This window comes from Lactuca sativa, chromosome 2, assembly GCF_002870075.4.
Source record: "Lactuca sativa cultivar Salinas chromosome 2, Lsat_Salinas_v11, whole genome shotgun sequence".
In the NCBI taxonomy this organism is placed as follows: Eukaryota; Viridiplantae; Streptophyta; class Magnoliopsida; order Asterales; family Asteraceae; genus Lactuca; species Lactuca sativa.
Genome location: NC_056624.2, coordinates 96,405,933 through 96,425,498, shown reverse-complemented (window position 1 = coordinate 96,425,498; position 19,566 = coordinate 96,405,933). Strand labels below are relative to the sequence as shown.

Sequence of the window (19,566 nt, the reverse complement as noted above, 5' to 3'; positions counted from 1 at the left end):
ATCTTCAGGAATTGCATGATAGAATTGCCTGATTTTATGATGCCTATTAGCCTAGGGTTTTCCTTATAAGAGATTGACATCCTTACTGTAGTTGTTTAGTGTATGCATCACGGTTGTGCATAAATAAGATCTTATAGCCTGAGAATGTTTGATTCGACCTTAGGGTAGAATTGGATATTCGAAAGTCTATTGGGTCCAGCATTATGTGTGGCTAGTATACACTAATGTTGCAGCGTTGGTGGAAGTTTCATGGATTGGGTGGGTAGTGAGAGGCCGGGAGGCTAGTTATGAGATGTTTAGCAATCCTCTATGTGTGAGGTTTTAAGCACTCGCTATATTTATGTATATTGTTAGGGCATTGTGATGATACTTGAGACAAATATGGGTAGGTGTGGAAGGTAGTATGGGCCCGTACTACTGAAAGCACAGGACCCATACGCGTAGCAAGGAAGTCACAACCCCTAGGGTTGGGTTTTGGAGTTGTTTCCCTGTCATTATATAGGTTATTAGAGATATTTTGGTGTATTGCTAGAATGGTGGTCACGAGACATCTTGTGACCGTATCCAGGTTACGATCGGGAGTTGGCAGCCAGGATAGGCGAGCATTGTCAGAGAATCGTGTCAGGGAGATCCTTCAGGAGGTGACGATCGAGATTGTTCGGGGATAAATTCTGAAGATGATTAGCTCTTTCAATACCGCCATGGTTGAGTATTTTGTCGAGCGTCATGCAGACATTGCTGAGACGGTTGTCGCGACAGCTTTGGCAGCTGTAACGACGACAAGGGGAGGAACTGGTCGAGCTTCTTAGTTCTGGGACATATTCTGATGAGCAGAGTGTTGCAGTTATTTGGGATCAGGAATATAATCGGTACTCGTTATTTTCCACGAGTGGAGCAGGAGAGGTTAGCACGAAAGTTATAGATTTGAGGCTCTGGGGTTCGCTCGAGGCTGGGATATGGGTCGTGGGAACTCCGGAAAGGAGTGATAATTATGTTCAGCTGGGGTTTTGCAGCTGGAAGTGAAATGGTTAATTGATGGATTGGACCATCGTTATGTAGGGCAAGGATTGCGCCCTCTCAGTTTCCGAGCTCGAAGGAGTGAGCAGGCTTGTGACCCCAGGATCAGGTGTATTCTAGCTCGGGGTCAATTGGTTGCGGGAATATGCAACATTATTTCAGTGCCGGTGAGCTCAGGACGATCGGCGTGGCATAAGTGTTTGTGAGGTCTGGTTTTTCCCTGGATCTCTTGTATCGGATAAGAAGGATTGATTGTGCGATCTATTTCACTTTTGGGACTGTAGACTATGTCTTGGGAATGGTTTGTAGCCCGGTTTTGGGCAGAGGTTGTTCCAGCTGCTGCCGTTCAGCTGTGGGCGTTTGAGCTGGTGAGTGAGTCAGGGTGTGAACCCTGAAGAGAATGATTTCTAAAGCCCGAGAATGGGAAGTTTTTTTGGAACACCTTTGTAAAATGGGTTTTATGTGGAAGGTGTGACAACCCGAAATTTCTAACTTGCACATTTCTTTCAAATTTTATTAAAGATAGTCTCGTTTTGCTATTTTATAATAAATTTCGGGTCTATTTGGGGTGATTGAGGCTTAGTATAACCTAGATATAAGTCTTAGGAAAGGTGCGAAGGTGTGTAGCATCATAAAATCGAGCCAAACACACCCAACAAGGTGTGTGCGGCCGCACACAGCCAACCGCACACCCCTTAGCCTCACACTCCAGCCTATATAAAGGACCTAAGTCAATGATGTGTGTAAAATGCACTGGTTTTATTCCTACTTCTAATTGATAATTTTAGCACACGATGGCAGTGAACCTGTCTTTTAGTGGTATAGTTGGATAAGTAGAGTGTCGAACTCAAGGAATGGAAATTAAATTAATAACTAATTTTAACTAAGCAAGTAATAAAAGTAAAAGGGTATTTCTCTAGTTTTACAAGACTAGAAACTTAAACACACCACCTAAGCACTTAATTAACAAAACAACTAAGACAAGTAACAAATTCACCAAATTTAATAAAGAGTTTTTGTTTAGGTCCAACCAATTCACTCCTATGGTTATTTGTATGATAATATGATAAATCAATTGCTATTGGTTACCAATTATAGTCGTCAGGTTCATGTTCATTACTACTAACCCTTAGATAATTAATCAATTCAAGCAGTGGCCAATTGTTTAAACTAATTAATTTTCTAGTTCAATTATTTGGATTAAATAAGATTTGTAATTGGTTAATCAAATTAGTGTTTTAATTAACCTCTTGTTTGTTGGTTTCTCAAACAAGCTCACACATTAATTTACCCATTCTCTTATTAATCCTAGTTTCATATTCATTATTCCTAGGCATATGATAAAGTGTTCACATAAACATATGAGGTTAACAACTAAGAGATGTTCATGCAGCTTAATTGTCTTCCAATTAACAGAAAATAGATGTGGTTAATGCATAAGGTTCTTTAACAAACTTAATTTAATAAGATCACCAATAAACAATCAATCAAAAAGTAATAATTAAACCATAGGAGTAACTTGGTCTTCCCAAACAGAAACAAAACGAATTTAGTTCATAGTCACAGTAAAAACAAACTCAAAAACAAGTTCAACTAGGCTAGACATGTTTAAATTCTAAGATTAAGTGGAATGTATAACCTACATTGCTTTGATTCTTCAAAGGATCGAAGGTTAGGGTTCCTCAACTCTCCAAAAGGTTCTTCAATTGTTGGTGCAGCTCCCAAAAGCCAAAAAGTATCCCCCATTCAGATAAAGGTTCGATATTTATAATTATCACAAAACAGGGGCTAGTCGGCAAGTAGATCACCCAACTCGCCGAGTAGATGCGTGAAATCCGTCTATTGCCAGGAGTCTTGACTTATCTTCGGGAATATTCTTGGGTACTCGCCGAGTAACCTCGCGGACTCGCCGAGTTAGTGTGCTTTTGTTCCTGATTCTTCATTCTTTGGTCTCTAATTGCTTTTCCTTATTCCCTTTACTTCCAAGCATGTCTTTTGGACTGAAAACAAAATTTAAGCATTATTAAGTACCTTTTGTCCACATTATGCACATAATTAGCTAAAAATGAATAAAAATGTATGCTAAACATTTGACTAATTATGCAAATATCAAAATACCCCACACCTGAATTTTGCTTGCCCCAAGCAAAACTGAATTTTAACACATTAGAACCACATATGACAACTCCAATCTAACCCAGCCATTATGCCAAGACTGCAACGCATGCATTTGTGTCTAAAATTTTCCTAAATATCCCCCATACTCTAAATACTCACAATCCTCATAAACATTAGCCCACTCATCCCGAACAATGCTCATTTTATGCATCCCTCCGAATCCATCCGCAGAAAACCTCCTATCCTCAAGGTATTTTTGGTTAAGCAACCCAAGCATACATAATCTAGAATTACAATTTATGATACCACATTGGAGCTCTTTGTAATTCTTCACTTTTTTGCCATTTGATATTTGATTTTATTGAATTCACCACCTTGTTGTTTGATTTTTGGTATCTTCAAGCTTTTGCACTTCTTGGAATTTTGATCTTTTGATCTTCACTTTAGTTGCTCCAAAATTCTTCAAACTTTTCTTCCAATTCTCTCTTTTTTTTTAACATGTACCTCACTTTTTTCACTCAAAACCCTACATGCTTAAGCAGGGGCGCTCAACTTCAACCTTTATTGGCTAACGATAATAATTTTCCTGGATACATTTCTGGTACACGATGCTAAACATATTGCATCCTTCGGGCTGAGTGAGGTCGTGTTTTTGTCCCATGATTTCACTAGAATAAGGGGACCACAAATGCACTATAACGTATATAGGCTCAACTAAACATTTGGGTTTTCATGCAATCATCCACACAATTCTAACATGGAATCCTAATTACTTTTTACCAAAATTTTCTAAATTAATTCCTAAGTCACATTTTTGGTATGCAAGAATGCAATTTTTTTTAAAATAGACCTAAATTAGGACATTAAGATTCTCAATTTACTAGAAATCAAGCAACCCCCTACCCCACACTTATTTTATGCAATGTCCTCATTGCATATCATGCAAAAATAAAAATATGAAATATAGAGAGAATTGGAACAAACTCCCCTAGGGTAGCAGTCGCTAGGTTGATATCTCTTCTCTTCAACTCCATCTTCAATTGACTTTAGACATGGGAACAGCTCATCCATGTCTTGGGTGTCAAAATCTCGTGTGGTAGACATGCAAATAACTCAAAAATGTAGGACAAAGCTCCTAGAAACCTCCAGTAATGACTCTTCACGAAAAATGGATAAGTACAGCAATGAAAGTGCCCAAACCAGCTCTGAAATTTGAAAAATGTTGATCTACTCGGCGAGTTTGTTGCCAACTTGCAGTTATATCGCGTAATTACCCATGTACTCGCCGAGTAAGATATGTGCACTCGGCGAGTAGGCGCTGTGTTGAGAAAAAAATTGTCCAGCTCGTTTTCCTCTCGATGAAGGTTCTAAATTGGGATAATTCAGTGACTCTTCCTCTAATTACTTCAGCAGTAACACTCTCTCACTCCCAACTCTAACGAACTCAACCTTAATGACAAAACTTCGCACTCTTATTTGAACATTCCTCACTTCCTCACTTGAACCTTGACCCTTAAAACTTCTATATGCATCCTAACCTTCCAATCCTGAAAAATATGCAACCAAAAGTGAAAGCAATAAAAGTACTAAAAGAAACAAAATCATCCAAGTTCAACATTTGTCCAAATCAAACACCATAAAAATAAAAATAAAAACACAAAACAAACACTCTTCATTCTTCCTCATCCATGTTAGTGCCTCCAGCTCCACTTCCTCCTCCTTCATTGCCTCTCCTCATCCTTTCCTCCCAATTCATAATGTAGGGATAACCGGGTTCGGGTCTCGGGGCGATATTCATTTGTTGGAAAAGATACTCAAATGATTGATTATTATAATTGACAACTCTCCCAATATCATCCAAGTATCTCCGGTACTCAACTTGGTTCCACCCATCGTTCTCTTCCTCCACCGGAATAACCGGTGGGTCTTCTCGTACCCGCTCACTCCGTTGCCTCACCCGCCGTCCCGGCTCCTCGGGAATAACCGGCTCATCCACATGTGGAATAGAATAAGAATCTCCAAACTTCTCCACAATCCTTGCCCTCCTATATAGGGTAGTGTTGAACGGAGGGGGAGAAAGGACCGTCAGCTCCCTTGCTTCTTGCAAATCCAAGATCCCAAATGATCTTGCAAGCCTTGTCACAAACATTCCTCCATTGATTTTGGAGGTCACCTTCTCTTTAACAGCCCCATCCGCAAGATATTTGGCTATGCAGTAGGGGAGGTTGCAAAAAACATCGGGAGTAATAATGCTCCAAAGATAGAAGATGTCAAGGGTCGGGACCTTGTCATCATCCTTGCGCATATTAATCGCGCTTGCGATGAAACGATGAATGAGACAGTGGATCGGTGAACTGATGTGGCCCTCCTGTGCGGAAGATGGAATATACACCCGGTTAGCAATAGTACTCCACCAGGTGGAAGCAACCACTGCTTCGGGGAGATCTTTGTGGCAATTCTCCAAGAAAGCTTCAAAGTCTTCATTTAACTTGGTACTTTGGTCATAGATGCCAATCCTCCATGAAAACTTAGCGATGCTGCATTGTCGCAGCTCCCCATCAAGAGAAAAGGAAATTATATTGGGATTATAATACTCACTACCACCCCGGAATGAGATGGTAGCGAAGAGTTCCCAGCATAATTCAGCGAAGACCGGTTCTTGGATTTTGAACAATTGTAACCAACCATCACATATAATGGTAGAATCCCCCATATTGCATTCCTTCACCAAATATGGTCTCAATTCTTCCTCCAGCCCAACCTTCCCTAGCCAATCCCAGTCCACTGCATTAGATAAGTGGATCTTTTTCTGCTTCAAAGCTTCTAATTTGTTCTTGGCGCGGGCTTGAGATGATTTAGAGGTGATTTGGCGAAAAGAGAGCCACAAGATGTCTCCTTGGCTTCCCCCTCGTGAAGTTTGGCCTCTTTTGGACATGGTACCTGCAAAATAACATTAAGAAAGCACAAACAAACAACACCCAACAATTAAAATCAAACAAAACAGATCTGTGTAGCATCCTACTCGCCGAGTTCATGAACTACTCGGCGAGTAGGATGAACATTGGGACCATATTGATGCCGCACATATATGGGTCATCCAAAACACCCAATTTTGCATAGGGGTTTGCTGTACTAAGTCCAATAAACACTAATCCAAAAGAAATTTTGCCTAAAACCTCCTAATTCATAGTAAAATCAAAACCCTAGAAATTGAGGAAACCCCCAAATCCAAATTTAGACAAAATAAAGGCTAAGAAGTGATAAAGCTTTAACCTTTGACAAGTATTGAGTGTAGAAATCATACCTTTACTCTTGAAAGTTGAAGATTCGGCAAAAATTGAAGAAATGGCTTGAGAGTAGTTGTGCACGGCGAGTGTGTGAGTAAAATGAATGAAAATCCTTATTTACAGATTATAAACCGTCTGTGTAAGTTGTCTACTCGCCTAGTAGAAAAGTGCTACTCGCCGAGTAGATTCGCATATTCGCGATTTTCTGGGGATTCGGACAAGTACTCGCCAAGTAGATCGAATGTACTCGGCGAGTAAAGCTTGCAGTTTGAACAAAAATTGAATTTTTTTCTTATTTTTCAACCACCACCCCACACTCTAAGCATTGCTTGCCCTCAAGCAATCATTTAGAACATATTTTCAGAAGAAGAATAAAACAGATCCTAAGAAATTAAAAAGAAAATAAAGGAAAAAGAAATGCAAACTCTAAACTTGGGTTGCCTCCCAAAAGCGCTTCTTTTTAAGGAGTCATTAGCTGGACTCCTTCCATTCTACGTTGCTGCAATTCCTTCCAGCAACAGCCCTTCTTCCATGCCTTCATTTCTTGGGACTCCTTCTTCATATCTTTTGACCCTATGTCCATTGACCTTGAAAGGGGTACCATCTTTTGATAATAACTCTATAGCACCATGTGGAAACACCTTCTTCACTAGAAAAGGACCATCCCATCTTGACTTGAGTTTGCCCGAGAAGAGTTTTAGCCTTGAATTAAAGAGCAACACCTTTTGCGCTTCATGAAACTCTTTATTTCCCTTGATCCTCTTGTCATGCCAACTCTTGGTTTTCTCTTTATAAATTAGAGAACTAGTGTAAGCATCATTTCTAAGTTCCTCAAGAGCATTCAATTGCATTAACCGACTGTTCTTGAGCTCCGCCATGTTAAAGTTGCCCATTTTTAAAGCCTAAAAAGCTTTATGCTCGATCTCCACCGGTAAATGACATTGCTTTCCATAAACTAGCCTATATGGTGTAGCACCAATAGGTGTTTTGAAAGCTGTTCGGAAGGCCCAAAGTGCATCATCTAGCTTATCCGACCATTCTTTCCGATTGCTCCCCACCGAACTCTCCAAGATTCTTTTTAAGGCTCTATTTGTCACTTCGGTTTGTCCACTAGTTTGTGGATGGTAGGGTGTAGAAAATTTATGAGTTACCCCATATTTCCTTAGCACCTTCTCTAGTTGATCATTATCAAAATGAGTGCCTCAGTCGCTTATAAGAGCTTTTGGGACTCTAAATCTTGAAAATAGCTTCTTCAAAAACCGCACCACCACCCGACCATCATTTGTTGGCAAAGCTTGTGCCTCCACCCACTTGGATACATAATCCACCACCACCAAGATGTATTTGTTGCCTTTGGACATGAGAAATGGTCCCATGAAATCGATCCCCCACACATCAAATACTTCGCACACTTGAATACTATGTTGTGGCATTTCATTTCGGGATGAAATGTTTCCTGCTCTTTGACATGCATCACATTCTTTGACAAATTGGGTGCATCTTTAAAAACCATGGGCCAGTAAAACCCAATGTCAAAGATCTTCTTAGCAGTGTAATGTGCTCCATGATGTCTATCCGTGGGCCCGCTATGACAATGCTCCAAAATCTGTCGGCTTTCCTTCCCGAACACACATCTTCGTATGATTCCATCCGCACAGCTTCGGAAAAGGTATGGCTCATCCCAAAAGTAATACTTTATTTCAGAAAAGAATTTCTTCTTTTGTTGGCTGGTAAGATCTTTTGGGATGTATTTGCTAGCTAAATAAATAGTTATGTCTGCGAACCATGGCTCTTCTCCCACGGCCACCATAATGTACTCGTCCGGGAAGTCATCTCCAACTCTATCTTCTTGCAATTTCGGGTTTTCAAGCCTTGACAAGTGGTCGGCTGCTACATTCTCCATTCCCTTTTTGTCACGTATCTCTATGTCAAACTCTTGAAGAACTAGAACCCATCGTATCAATCTTGGCTTGGCAAACAAATACTTGATAGCGGAGTGGTCAGTAAAAATAGTTGTTTTAGATAAAACTAAATAAGGGAGGAATTTATCAAAAGCGTACACCACAGCTAATAATTCTTTTTCAGTGATGGTGTAATTCTCTTGGGCCGGATTTAAAGTTTTACTAGCATAATAAATGGGTCGAAAGTGCTTATCAACCCTTTAACCAAGGACAACTCCTAATGCAAAGTCACTAGCATCACACATTATTTCAAATGGTAAATCCCAATTTGGAGCAATAATGATCGGGGCATTAGTCAATTTTTCCTTTAAGAATTCAAATGCCTCTAAACACTCTTTAGTAAAATTAAATGGTGCATCCTTTAAAATCAATTGTGTTAGAGGTCTAGTTATTTTAGAAAAATCTTTTATAAAACGCCGGTAAAAACCCGCGTGTCCTAGAAAACTTCTAATGCCCTTCACATTAGTTGGTGGGGGTAATTTGGCAATGGTGTCAATCTTTGCCCGATCCACTTCAATTCCCAATTTGGAAACCTTGTGGCCTAAAACTATACCCTCCTTGACCATAAAGTGACATTTCTCCCAATTAAGAACTAAGTCGGTTTTTTCACACCTAGCAAGCATTAAGTCAAGATTTGTGAGACAATCATGGAAGGAAGATCCAAAAACAGAAAAATCATCCATAAAAACTTCCATGAATTTTTCCACCATATCGTGGAATATGGCTGTCATGCACCTTTGAAATGTCGCGGGTGCGTTGCATAACCCAAAGGGCATGCGTCGATAAGCAAAAGTCCCACTTGGGCAAGTGAAAGTGGTCTTTTCTTGGTCCATGGGATCTATGGGTATTTGGAAATAACCCGAAAATACGTCTAAAAAGAAATAATAACTATGGCCCGATAATCTTTCTAACATTTGATCAATAAAAGGTAAGGGGAAATGGTCTTTACGAGTGGCATCGTTTAGCTTTCGATAATCGATGCACACTCTGCAACCGGTTACCGTTTGTGTCAGAATAAGCTCATTCTTCTCGTTGGTTATGACCGTCATCCTTCCTTTCTTGGGCACCACTTGGACTGGACTCACCCATGGACTGTCGGAAATAGAATATATAATCCCCACATCTAAAAGATTGACCACTTCCTTCTTGACCACTTCTTGCATATTTGGGTTTAATCTTCTTTGGTGCTGCATAACCGGCTTTGCTCCTTCTTCCAGATGAATTTTGTGAGATCAATAAGAGGGGCTGATTCCCTTGATGTCGGTAATGCTCCATGCTATGGCCCGCTTTCGCTTCTTCAAAACTTGAACTAGTTCTTCCTTTTGAGATTCGGAGAGGTCAGAGGCTATTATCACTGTCTTTTGATGACCATCTTCAAGGAAAGCATACTCCAAATGTTCTGGTAATGTTTTGAGCTCGGTTTTTGGGTTCTGTTGGTTGTACTCGCTGAGTGCAGGTAAGGGACTCGGCGAGTTGGCAGTTGAATTCATGAATTCCATTTTTTCTTCACATGGACTCGGTGAGTAGATCAGCCCTACTCGACGAGTTGATCTGTCAGATTGTTTCATCAATTCTTCAAACTCAGCTTCTTCCAGCAGCCTCTCGATCTCCATTAAGTATTTTTCAACATCAAATTCTTCATAAAAAATTGTGGACTTTTTGGGATCTTCACTTTCGCATTCCTCCATTAATTCATCAAGCATGTCAATTGAGAACGCCATGTCATCACTATTCCTTGCATACTTCATAGCTTGATCAACCCCAAAAGTGACTGAATCATCTCCTACCTGTAAAGTAAGCTTCGAGTCCCTCATATCTACTATAGCACTTGCAGTGTTGAGGAAAGGTCTTCCAAGGATGATCGGGACTTGAGGATCCGCCTCCATATCTAGAATTATGAAATATGCGGGAAATACAAACTTGTCCACCTTGACCAATAAGTTTTCACATATGCCTCTTGGAAAAGTGACTGTCTTGTTTGCTAAGTGAATTGCCATACGAATTGGCCTTGGTTCCGGGAGATTCAGCTTCTTGAAGAATGAATATAGCATGAGGTTCACACTTGCTCCCGAATCGGCCAAAGCATGAATGGTAGCCAGGTTACCAAATTGGCAAGGCAAAGTCAAGCTCCCCGGGCCACCCTTCTTCTTTGGTAGCTTATTTAGCTTGGCAGCTGAGCAGTTCTCATTAAGAACTACCTTTTTCACTTCCTCCATCTTCCTTCTATTTGTGAGAAGTTCCTTAGGGGCTAGAGTAGTGATTATCTTCCCACTTCTTGTTGTGACTATGTTTATGTGCGCGCCTAGTGGGTTATTTTTGGTTTTACTAGGAAGTTCACCCGGTGATCTTTGGTTGATTTGTTGAGCAAGTTGCCCTAGCTGCGTTTCTATGTTGTGGATAGATGTTTGCTGGTTTCTAAGCATGGTTCTTGTTTCTTGAATTGTAGCATCATGATCACTATGTCTCTTTTCTGAAGCAGCTACAAATTTGGTAAGCATCTCTTCCAAACTTGGTTTTCTTTCTTGTGCCGGCTCCTCCTTTTGGTAAAAACCTCTTCCTTTCTTCTCGTACTTCTCCTCCTTATCCTTCTTGTACTCTTCATAAGGGGGCCACTCTTTCTTTGGTTATTGCCAATCTTCATCATATCGGTCACCACTTGAGTAACATACTTGCACCTTCTTGTTGTCATTTTCATCCAAGTCGCAGTCTCTAGTAAGATGAGGCCCATTGCAATTTTCACACCCCACCCGTATAACATGTATCGTTTGGTCCATTTTGTCCATCCTCCTATCCATGTTTTTCAACATGGCCATCACTGCTAATAAGTCTTCTGAAGCTGCATAGGCGGACCCCCTTGTTACATCATTTCTTGGATTATGGTATTCTCTAGAATGCTTAGAGAATTCTTCAATTAGCTGCTTTATCACTGGAGGTGCCTTCTTTGTAAGTGGGCCTAGCGAGTCAAGTAATTGCCTTATTGTAACATTTACTCCATCATAAAAGATGGAGACTTCTTGCTGACTATTGAGGTCGTGATGTGGGCAATTCCTTAACAAGCTCTTGTACCTCTCCCAAGCTTCATATAGTGACTCTCCAGTTTGTTATTCAAAGTTGGCTATGGCTTTCTTGAGCTTAGATATCTTGGATGGTGGGCAGAATTGATCAATGAACTCTTCTTTCAGCTGAGCCTATGTAGTGATGGTTCCGGGGGGTAGTGACTTGAGCCAATCCTTTGCAGCACCCTTCAAAGTAACCGGAAGCATGCGAAGTAGCTGAGTTTCCCGAGGCACGTTAGGAACATTGAAATAATCAGCTACATTATTAACTTCATCGAAGTGCTTGTAGGCGTCTTCGTGATCTTTGCCAGTGAAAGGGATCTCTTTAAGTAAAGCTAGGATATGACCCTTAAGCTCAAAAGTAGCAGTTGCGGGAATTGCGGGCTGCACAAGTCCCGAGCCAGTGTCATTGCGCATCCCCTTCTTCCATTCCCCCATGGGGACTTCATCGATATTAGCCATAGTGATAGCTAAATCGTCCTCAAAATCGGTTTCGTGCCCGTATGTTGGTTCTTCTTCTTCCTCGGTCTCGTACTCGGTGTCTTCTTTAATTGGGTCTTCGATTGTTAAAGAGGCGTTGGATGCTCCTGATTTGCTGCTCTTCTTCTTTCTGAAAACGGACTTGAGGTTCTTTAGTGGTGAATTCTTTGAAGAAGCGGATTCTCCAACAGCTTTTCCTTTGTTCCACCTTAGTGCGGATTTCGGGTCTTCGAATGAGGGACCAGGGGTGTATCAGATTCTCGGGTCATGAAACAACTGCAAGCAAATATGACAAAACACGTAAAAAGAACAAAAATGAAACAGAACGAAAAAAGAAAAATAGTTTGGCAAACAGTAGGGTACTCGCCGAGTAGGTGCGAATGCACTCGGCGAGTAACTTGTTTAAAACTAAAAAAATTAAAACTAATTAATAGACTTCTAAAAAGAAACTAATAATTTCTAAAACCTAACCTACTTACTATATTACTGAAAAATAACTTTGTGCAACAAAACCTCACACAAAGGATCGATAAAATTAGGAATTAGACTTAATTTTGAAACCGTTCCCTGGCAACGGCACCAAAAACTTGATGTACATAAAATGCACTGGTTTTATTCCTACTTCTAATTGATAAATTTAGCACACAAAGGCAGTGAACCTGTCTTTTAGTGGTATAGTTGGATAAGTAGGGTGTCGAACTCAGGGAACGGAAATTAAACTAATAACTAATTTTAACTAAGCAAGTAATAAAAATAAAAGTTTTTTTCTCTAGTTCTACAAGACTAGAAACTTAAACACACCACCTAAGCACTTAATTAACTAAACAACTAAGAAAAGTAACAAATTCACCAAATTTAATAAAGAGTTTCTGTTTAGGTCCAACCAATTCACTCCTATGGTTATTTGTATAATAATATGATAAATCAATTGTTATTGGTTACCAATTATAGTGGTCAGGTTCATGTTCATTACTACTAACCCTTAGACAATTAATCAATTCAAGCAGTGACCAATTGTTTAAACTAATTAATTTTTAGTTCAATTATTTGGATTAAATAAGATTTGTAATTGGTTAATCAAATTGGTGTTTTAATTAACCTCTTGTTTGTTGGTTTCCCAAACAAGCTCACACATTAATTTACCCATTCTCTTATTAATCCTAGTTTCATATTCATTATTCCTAGGCATATGATAAAGTGTTCACATAAACATATCAGGTTAAAAACTAAGAGATGTTCATGCAACTTAATTGTCTTCCAATTAACAGAAAATAGTTGTGGTTAATGCATAAGGTTCTTTAACAAACTTAATTTAATAAGATCACCAATAAACAATCAATCAAAAAGTAATAATTAAACCATAGGAGTAACTTGGTCTTCCCAAATAGAAACAAAACGAATTTAGTTCATAGTCACAGTAAAAACAAACTTAAAAACAAGTTCAACTAGGCTAGACATGCTTAAATTCTAAGATTAAGTGGAATGTATAACCTAAATTGCCTTGATTCTTCAAAGGATCGAAGGTTAGGGTTCCTCAGCTCTCCAAAAGGTTCTTCAATCGCAGGTGCAGCTCCCAAAAGCCAAAAAGTATCCCCCATTCGGATAAAGGTTCGATATTTATAATTATCACAAAACAAGGGCTACTCGGCGAGTAGATCACCCAACTCGCCGAGTCGATGCGTGAAATCCGTCTATTGCCAGGAGTCATGAATTATCTTCGGGAATATTCTTGGGTACTCACCGAGTAACCTCGCGGACTCATCGAGTTAGTGTGATTTTGTTCCTCATTCTTCATTCTTTGGTCTCTAATTGCTTCTCCTTGTTCCCTTTTACTTCCAAGCATGTCCTTTGGACTGAAAACAAAATTTAAGCATTATTAAGTACCTTTTGTCCACATTATGCACATAATTAGCTAAAAATGAATAAAAATGTATGCTAAACATTTGACTAATTATGCAAATATCAATCAACCTTACACCCTTTTTCACACTCCTTCAAGTTGGAACTATCTCTCTCTCTCTCTCTCTCTCAAGAGTTCTTCACGTTTTCCCTCTCCCGTCATCAAAACAAGTAAGTAAACACCCTTAGATCTTTACTAAAACACATTGGAAAGCCTTTGCCTCGAGTTTGACCCATGAAATCATCAGTTTAGATGATCTTCATGTGTGTACGGCCACACACGCATCATGTGTGACCGCACACACATCTTTTGGTCCTAGAAAAAGCTTAAACACTCACTCAAGCTTAGCATTGACCAAAACACCTTCTTAGAATCATCACAAAGCCTTGGAAAGCCGATTTGGTCAAGTTGTAGGAGTGTGTACGGCCGCACACACCATGTGCAACCGCACACAACCTTTTTAGGGTCCAAAATGGCCCCAAACTCCCAATCCGGCCAAGCAGTGGTCGAAACACCTTCACTAGAAAGTCCCAAAGGCTTGGAACCACGATTTTGACACACTCCATAGTGAGTGTGCGGCTGCACACACACTCTGGCCGTACACTCTGGCCGCACACACACAAAATCCATGTTTTGGTGACCTTACAAAATACTCCTATAGTATTTTCAATTTTATGTTTGGTTCTGATGTTCTCATTGTGGTAGTGTTGGTAAGTTTTTAGACTTGTTGCCATATCACAACCATTCTTGGGCATGTGCTAATCACTCCTCGGACCAGCATAGTTGATCAGGCTATGCCACTCCCAATACTGACCATACATCCCCGAGCTTACCTGTGATATCCAACAATCATTACTTTTGTTTTGTTCTAGAATGATGCTGACCTTAGTATGTATGCATGCATGTATACTTTTAATAGGAAATTATTTATTTCTAAGAGTATAATTGTTTTGAAAACATTCAAATCAGAGACTTTAGTCCCAATGCATTTATAGTTTGTATATCTTATGTGGTTCGATATACTTAGTTCACTATAAACAATGCTCTGATACCAATCTGTCACACCCCCAAACCAAGGATGGCGGAAACGTCCGAGGGTGGAGGACTTCATGTATAGTATCACAACAACGAGTATAATAGTGCTCAAAGTAAATACAACCATCATAAATATAATTGAAAAAGTTACACCAAAGTATATGTTTACATGATTCCAATCAATTACATTATGATACAAAATGAAATGTTTGACGATTTATCGTCCCATCCTCAAAACGCTGTTCATTTCCTGTTTCACTGAATTCCTGAGAATACAAGTAGTTTTGAAAAAGTGTCAACACAAAGGTTGGTGAGTTCATAAGTTCTTGAGATAAAGAGTTTGGAAACCGTTCTTTGTAATGTGTCGTGTGTCACCAAGAAAAATCCAATATTTTCCTTTAAAAAGTTATGTGGTCCTAAATACCAGGACCGAAAATGAACAAGTATTTGTCATACTTAAAGATATAAAAGTGGTTTTAAATTGGGATAAAACCCTTTTTAATTTGAGAAGAATCTCGTAATGAATGATGTGTAGTCTTAAATACCAAGACTGAAAACATACAATAATATTTGTAATTACTGATATAAAAAGTGATTTTAAATCGACATAAAACCCTTTTTGATATGAAGGCGTACAAGTATTTTTCCATACTTAAAGTAATTTCAGTGAGCTAAATCGACATAACTCGCTAATTTAAAGTTAGAACCCGTAAATCTTATGATTTGTTAATACCACATGTGAGCTATCATAACCATACTTAACTTAGACGGCCTCGTAATGCGACGTTCTTCAGGCGTCGCCGTTAAATGACACTTGTCACCACAGACCTGCCGGTCTAGCTGTTGCAAGTAGCTCAGGTGTGGGTTTGTCAAACCCAATATAGATCTATACACAACTATCACGTTCTCCCTACAAGAGACTCTGGTTACAATTTACAGGACTTTTCGAATTGGTTACTTTGGAAGTAACCCGAAGAGAGTGACTCACAAATTTATTCATTAACAGGTTTACGTGAACTAAACTGAAAACCTTTGATAACTAGTTTTGAAAAGTAAATGATACATAAACTATACCTATTATAGTTTATCCAAAACGTTTGTAATGTATAAGAACTCTTTCATGAAAATGCATTAGTGTTATGAATCCATTAACTATGCTTATTATAGCTTAATATACGTGTTCTAAATAAATGAATGATCTTATCATGAATGACTAAGTTTCAGTTTATGATGATAAACTAACAAGGAAACACATTCAATATTTAGAACTTATTGTCATACACTTTGCTCAACATAATACAAAGTGTTATGAAAGTTATAATTTTTAACCTTTCTGTGATGTTTTAGAAAATTCATAGAAAAATCATGCGAAGTCAAAAACAAAATCCGTAAATTCTGAGAGTTCCCAAAATGTGTCTAGTTTACTCATAATTTTTATCATGATTTTTAATGACCTCCAACTTGGGTGAAAAAGTCCATAATCACAGACTGGTCCGGATTGGTGTTTGAAATGATAGGCAGTTTTGTAAAAATCACCATAAATTGTAGAAAAATCGTATGGAGATGTGCAAGTAGTAATTTTAAAGCTAAGAACTTGAACTATTTTCACCTAATACAGTTTTGAAAACTAAAATGTTTACGTTGTCCAAAACAGTCCGTGATGGAGTCCAACTTTTCTGATGAAAGCTGTTAGAAAAGTTTAGTTATGTTCTTGGTGTTTTAACTTGTATTCCCCCCTAAAAACTTAAGAAAACATGAAAATGTAGGGGCATGAACTCACCTTGAGTGATTTCAGTAGATGGATGATGGAGAAAAGAAGTGTTCAACTCAAGAACACTTGGGAGATGCTTGAAGATTTGAGGAGCTAACAACAAATATGACGATATTTGTGTAAGCAATCTATGATTTGGATGAAGGATAGTAGAATGTCTAAGTGTAGGAGGAAGATACTTACCAAATGTGGAGAGAAAATCTAAGATCAACCCTTGAATCTCGAATTTTTAGAGAGAGGAAGTGAGAGAGAAAATATGTTTGATCTTTGGTGGAAGAATGAGAAAATGAGAGAAGTGTGAGGAGAGAGGAGGGTTTTCTTACCTTGACCAAGTGTGTGGCTGAAAAATGGTGGAAAAAGTACCATGAAATGACTAGGTATGGGCTGATGGTGAATAGTGACATGGAGTGGGTATGGAAGTGGTTGCTTGTGTCATAGAATAAAGAAACGTCAACACTCCACCTCTTGTACTTCACCAACTCTTCTTGGATAAGGTTTATCCCCAAAAACGTGGATAATTAGTAATTATGGGGCCTTATATGTTAAAATACAGTTTTGGGTGAAAATCCCGCGTTAAAACAATTAAAAACGGAGCTAAAATGAAGTCGTAGTCGAAAACCGGGAAGAAATGCTCTTCCTGCGAGGCTTCTCGGATTGGGCTGAAGGTTCGGTCCCTACTGTTGCTGGGTCCGAAGCGAAATGAGGCGAAAGAGGGTAAGAACGAAATGGACCGAAATAGACCGAAATGGACCGAAGGTTCGGTCCGAAGGGGAGGGTTCGGTCCCTTATGCGAGGCTCGGTCCGAAGGGAGGATTCGCTTCTGATGCCTTCGCTTCTGACAAGTTCGGTTCCTAAGAAGGGTTTCGGGTCCTTAAGAGGGTTCGGGTCCTTAAGAGGGGTTTCGGGTCCTTAAGCCCTTTTTATCCGTTCTTACCCCGTTTTAAGCGGTTTTTCACCCGGTTAAGGGTCGGGATGGCCCGAAAGACTATAAAAAGTTTAAGGAACTTTTGGGAGAGATTTCACATACTTAGAGAGATTTGGGAGAGATTTCACCTTCTTGGAGAGATTTGGGAGAGATTCCATATTTTTGGAGAGATTGCTCATACAAAGAGATATTTGGGAGATATTTCACATACTTAGAGAGATTTAGGAGAGATTTCGCATTCTTGGAGAGATTTCTCATACAAAGAGAGATTTAGGAGAGATTTCACATACTTAGAGAGATTTGGGAGAGATTTCACATACTTAGAGAGATTTGGGAGAGATTTCACATTCTTGGAGAGATTTCTCATACAAAGAGAGATTTGGGAGAGATTTCACATACTTAGAGAGATTTAGGAGAGATTTCACATACTTAGAGAGATTTGGGAGAGATTTCACATACGTGGGGAGATTTGGGAGAGATTCTCGATAAAGAGAGATAGAGTGAAAACGATTGAGAGAGGTTTCATGTGTGACTTTTGTGAGTGTTTGGCTCCACAACGCAAGGTCCGTAAACCCCGTTAAGCCTTGTTTAAGGATCTTACACACTCCCGATGAGTATGCAACATTGTTTTATCAGTTTGGTTCGTCACTTACCACAGTTTTAGGTTAAGGAGATCTAGATGTACGTACTTTTCAATTTATGATCTCTCATTAGAATAGCGAGTTGTTTATAACGTAAACTCTAGTACCCACGGGTAAAATTGAGTCGAACGGTTTGACTTGTTGACTTCAGTTGACTTTGACTTGACCGGAAATTGACGGTTGCCACACGTTGATACTCGTTTTCAAAATAACTTGTATTCTCAGGTCATCAGTAGACAGATACAGATGCAACTTTTGAGAAGATGAAGCACATACAAGACTCCTCTTTATTTTGTTTATACTTTTGGTGTCTAACAAACTGTATAGAACACGATTCTATTACAATTATTATATTAATGCAATGGATGTTGTTGCTTGCCTTTACTATTATGCATTGATATGATATTCTACATGACATCCTCCACCCCAGAACGTATTCCGCCGTTCTCAGTTTTGGGGTGTGACAGATTGGTATCACAGAACTGTTTATAGTGAATCAAGTATATCAACCCATAAAAGATATACGAACTATAAACACATCGGGATTAAAACACTCTGATCAAGAATATATACTTTTAAATAATAAAATATTTAACTAAGTATATATGTATATGCATCCATTAATACAAAGGTTCAGTATTATACTAGAACATAACAAAAGTATTAATATTGTTAAACAACACAATTAGACTTAGAGACATATAGTCAAATCTGGGTGGATGTAGCCTGATCAACTACATTTTCCTAGGAGTGACTAGCATGTGCCTAAGAATCATTGTGGTGTTACAACAAGTCTAAAAACTTACCAACACTACTACAAGAACATAGGAACAACAATACTATAGGAGTATTCTGCATTTCTGTAATTTACATATGTGAGAAAAAAAAGGGTCATTACTAGTTGGGCAATAGTGTTAAGTGGATACTCTACGGTTACATGTGAATAAGACACTATAGACTTAGAGTATGTGATCTTTGCTTTACTTCCTGTTCCTTGTTTGGTTGTGGAATTAGAGTTAGGGTCACTTATTCGAAGGTCTATCCTGTCTCGGGTACATGTAAATGGTATGCACTATGCAAGTATTGAGTCGACTAATAACGATTTTCTTATAAGTATCTTAGATTAGTATGTCTATTAACTTTTCTTTCCCCATTCTCGCTTAGATAGCATGGTTGGCTTCCGCCATCCCGGCGATCCGTACTATCCGAACCAAGGCATTGGAGGATGGCTCGAGGAAGAGTCAGAGGATGATCACCCAATCCCTTTGGATGATCACCATGCAGAGGGCTTTTCGGATAGCTTCGACTCCGAACTAGAAGTCAACAACCTACCCCCAGTAGCTCCAAACCCCGAACCCCGTCCTGCATTTCAAGG

General features: G+C 39.1%; 1 protein-coding gene and 1 non-coding gene across 2 annotated transcripts; one reads left to right on the top strand and one right to left on the bottom strand.

Annotated features, from left to right (window-relative positions):
• Positions 1-6,913: 6,913 nt before the first annotated feature.
• LOC128132353 (uncharacterized) lies at positions 6,914-7,315 on the bottom strand. The gene has a single exon (XM_052768874.1). It carries the CDS (start codon positions 7,313-7,315, stop codon positions 6,914-6,916), a length of 402 nt encoding a protein of 133 aa, XP_052624834.1.
• A 4,095-nt stretch (positions 7,316-11,410) lies between these two features.
• Positions 11,411-11,517, top strand: LOC111900001 (small nucleolar RNA R71). The gene has a single exon (XR_002853093.1). It is a non-coding gene; the product is annotated as a small nucleolar RNA R71 (small nucleolar RNA).
• Positions 11,518-19,566: the final 8,049 nt, after the last annotated feature.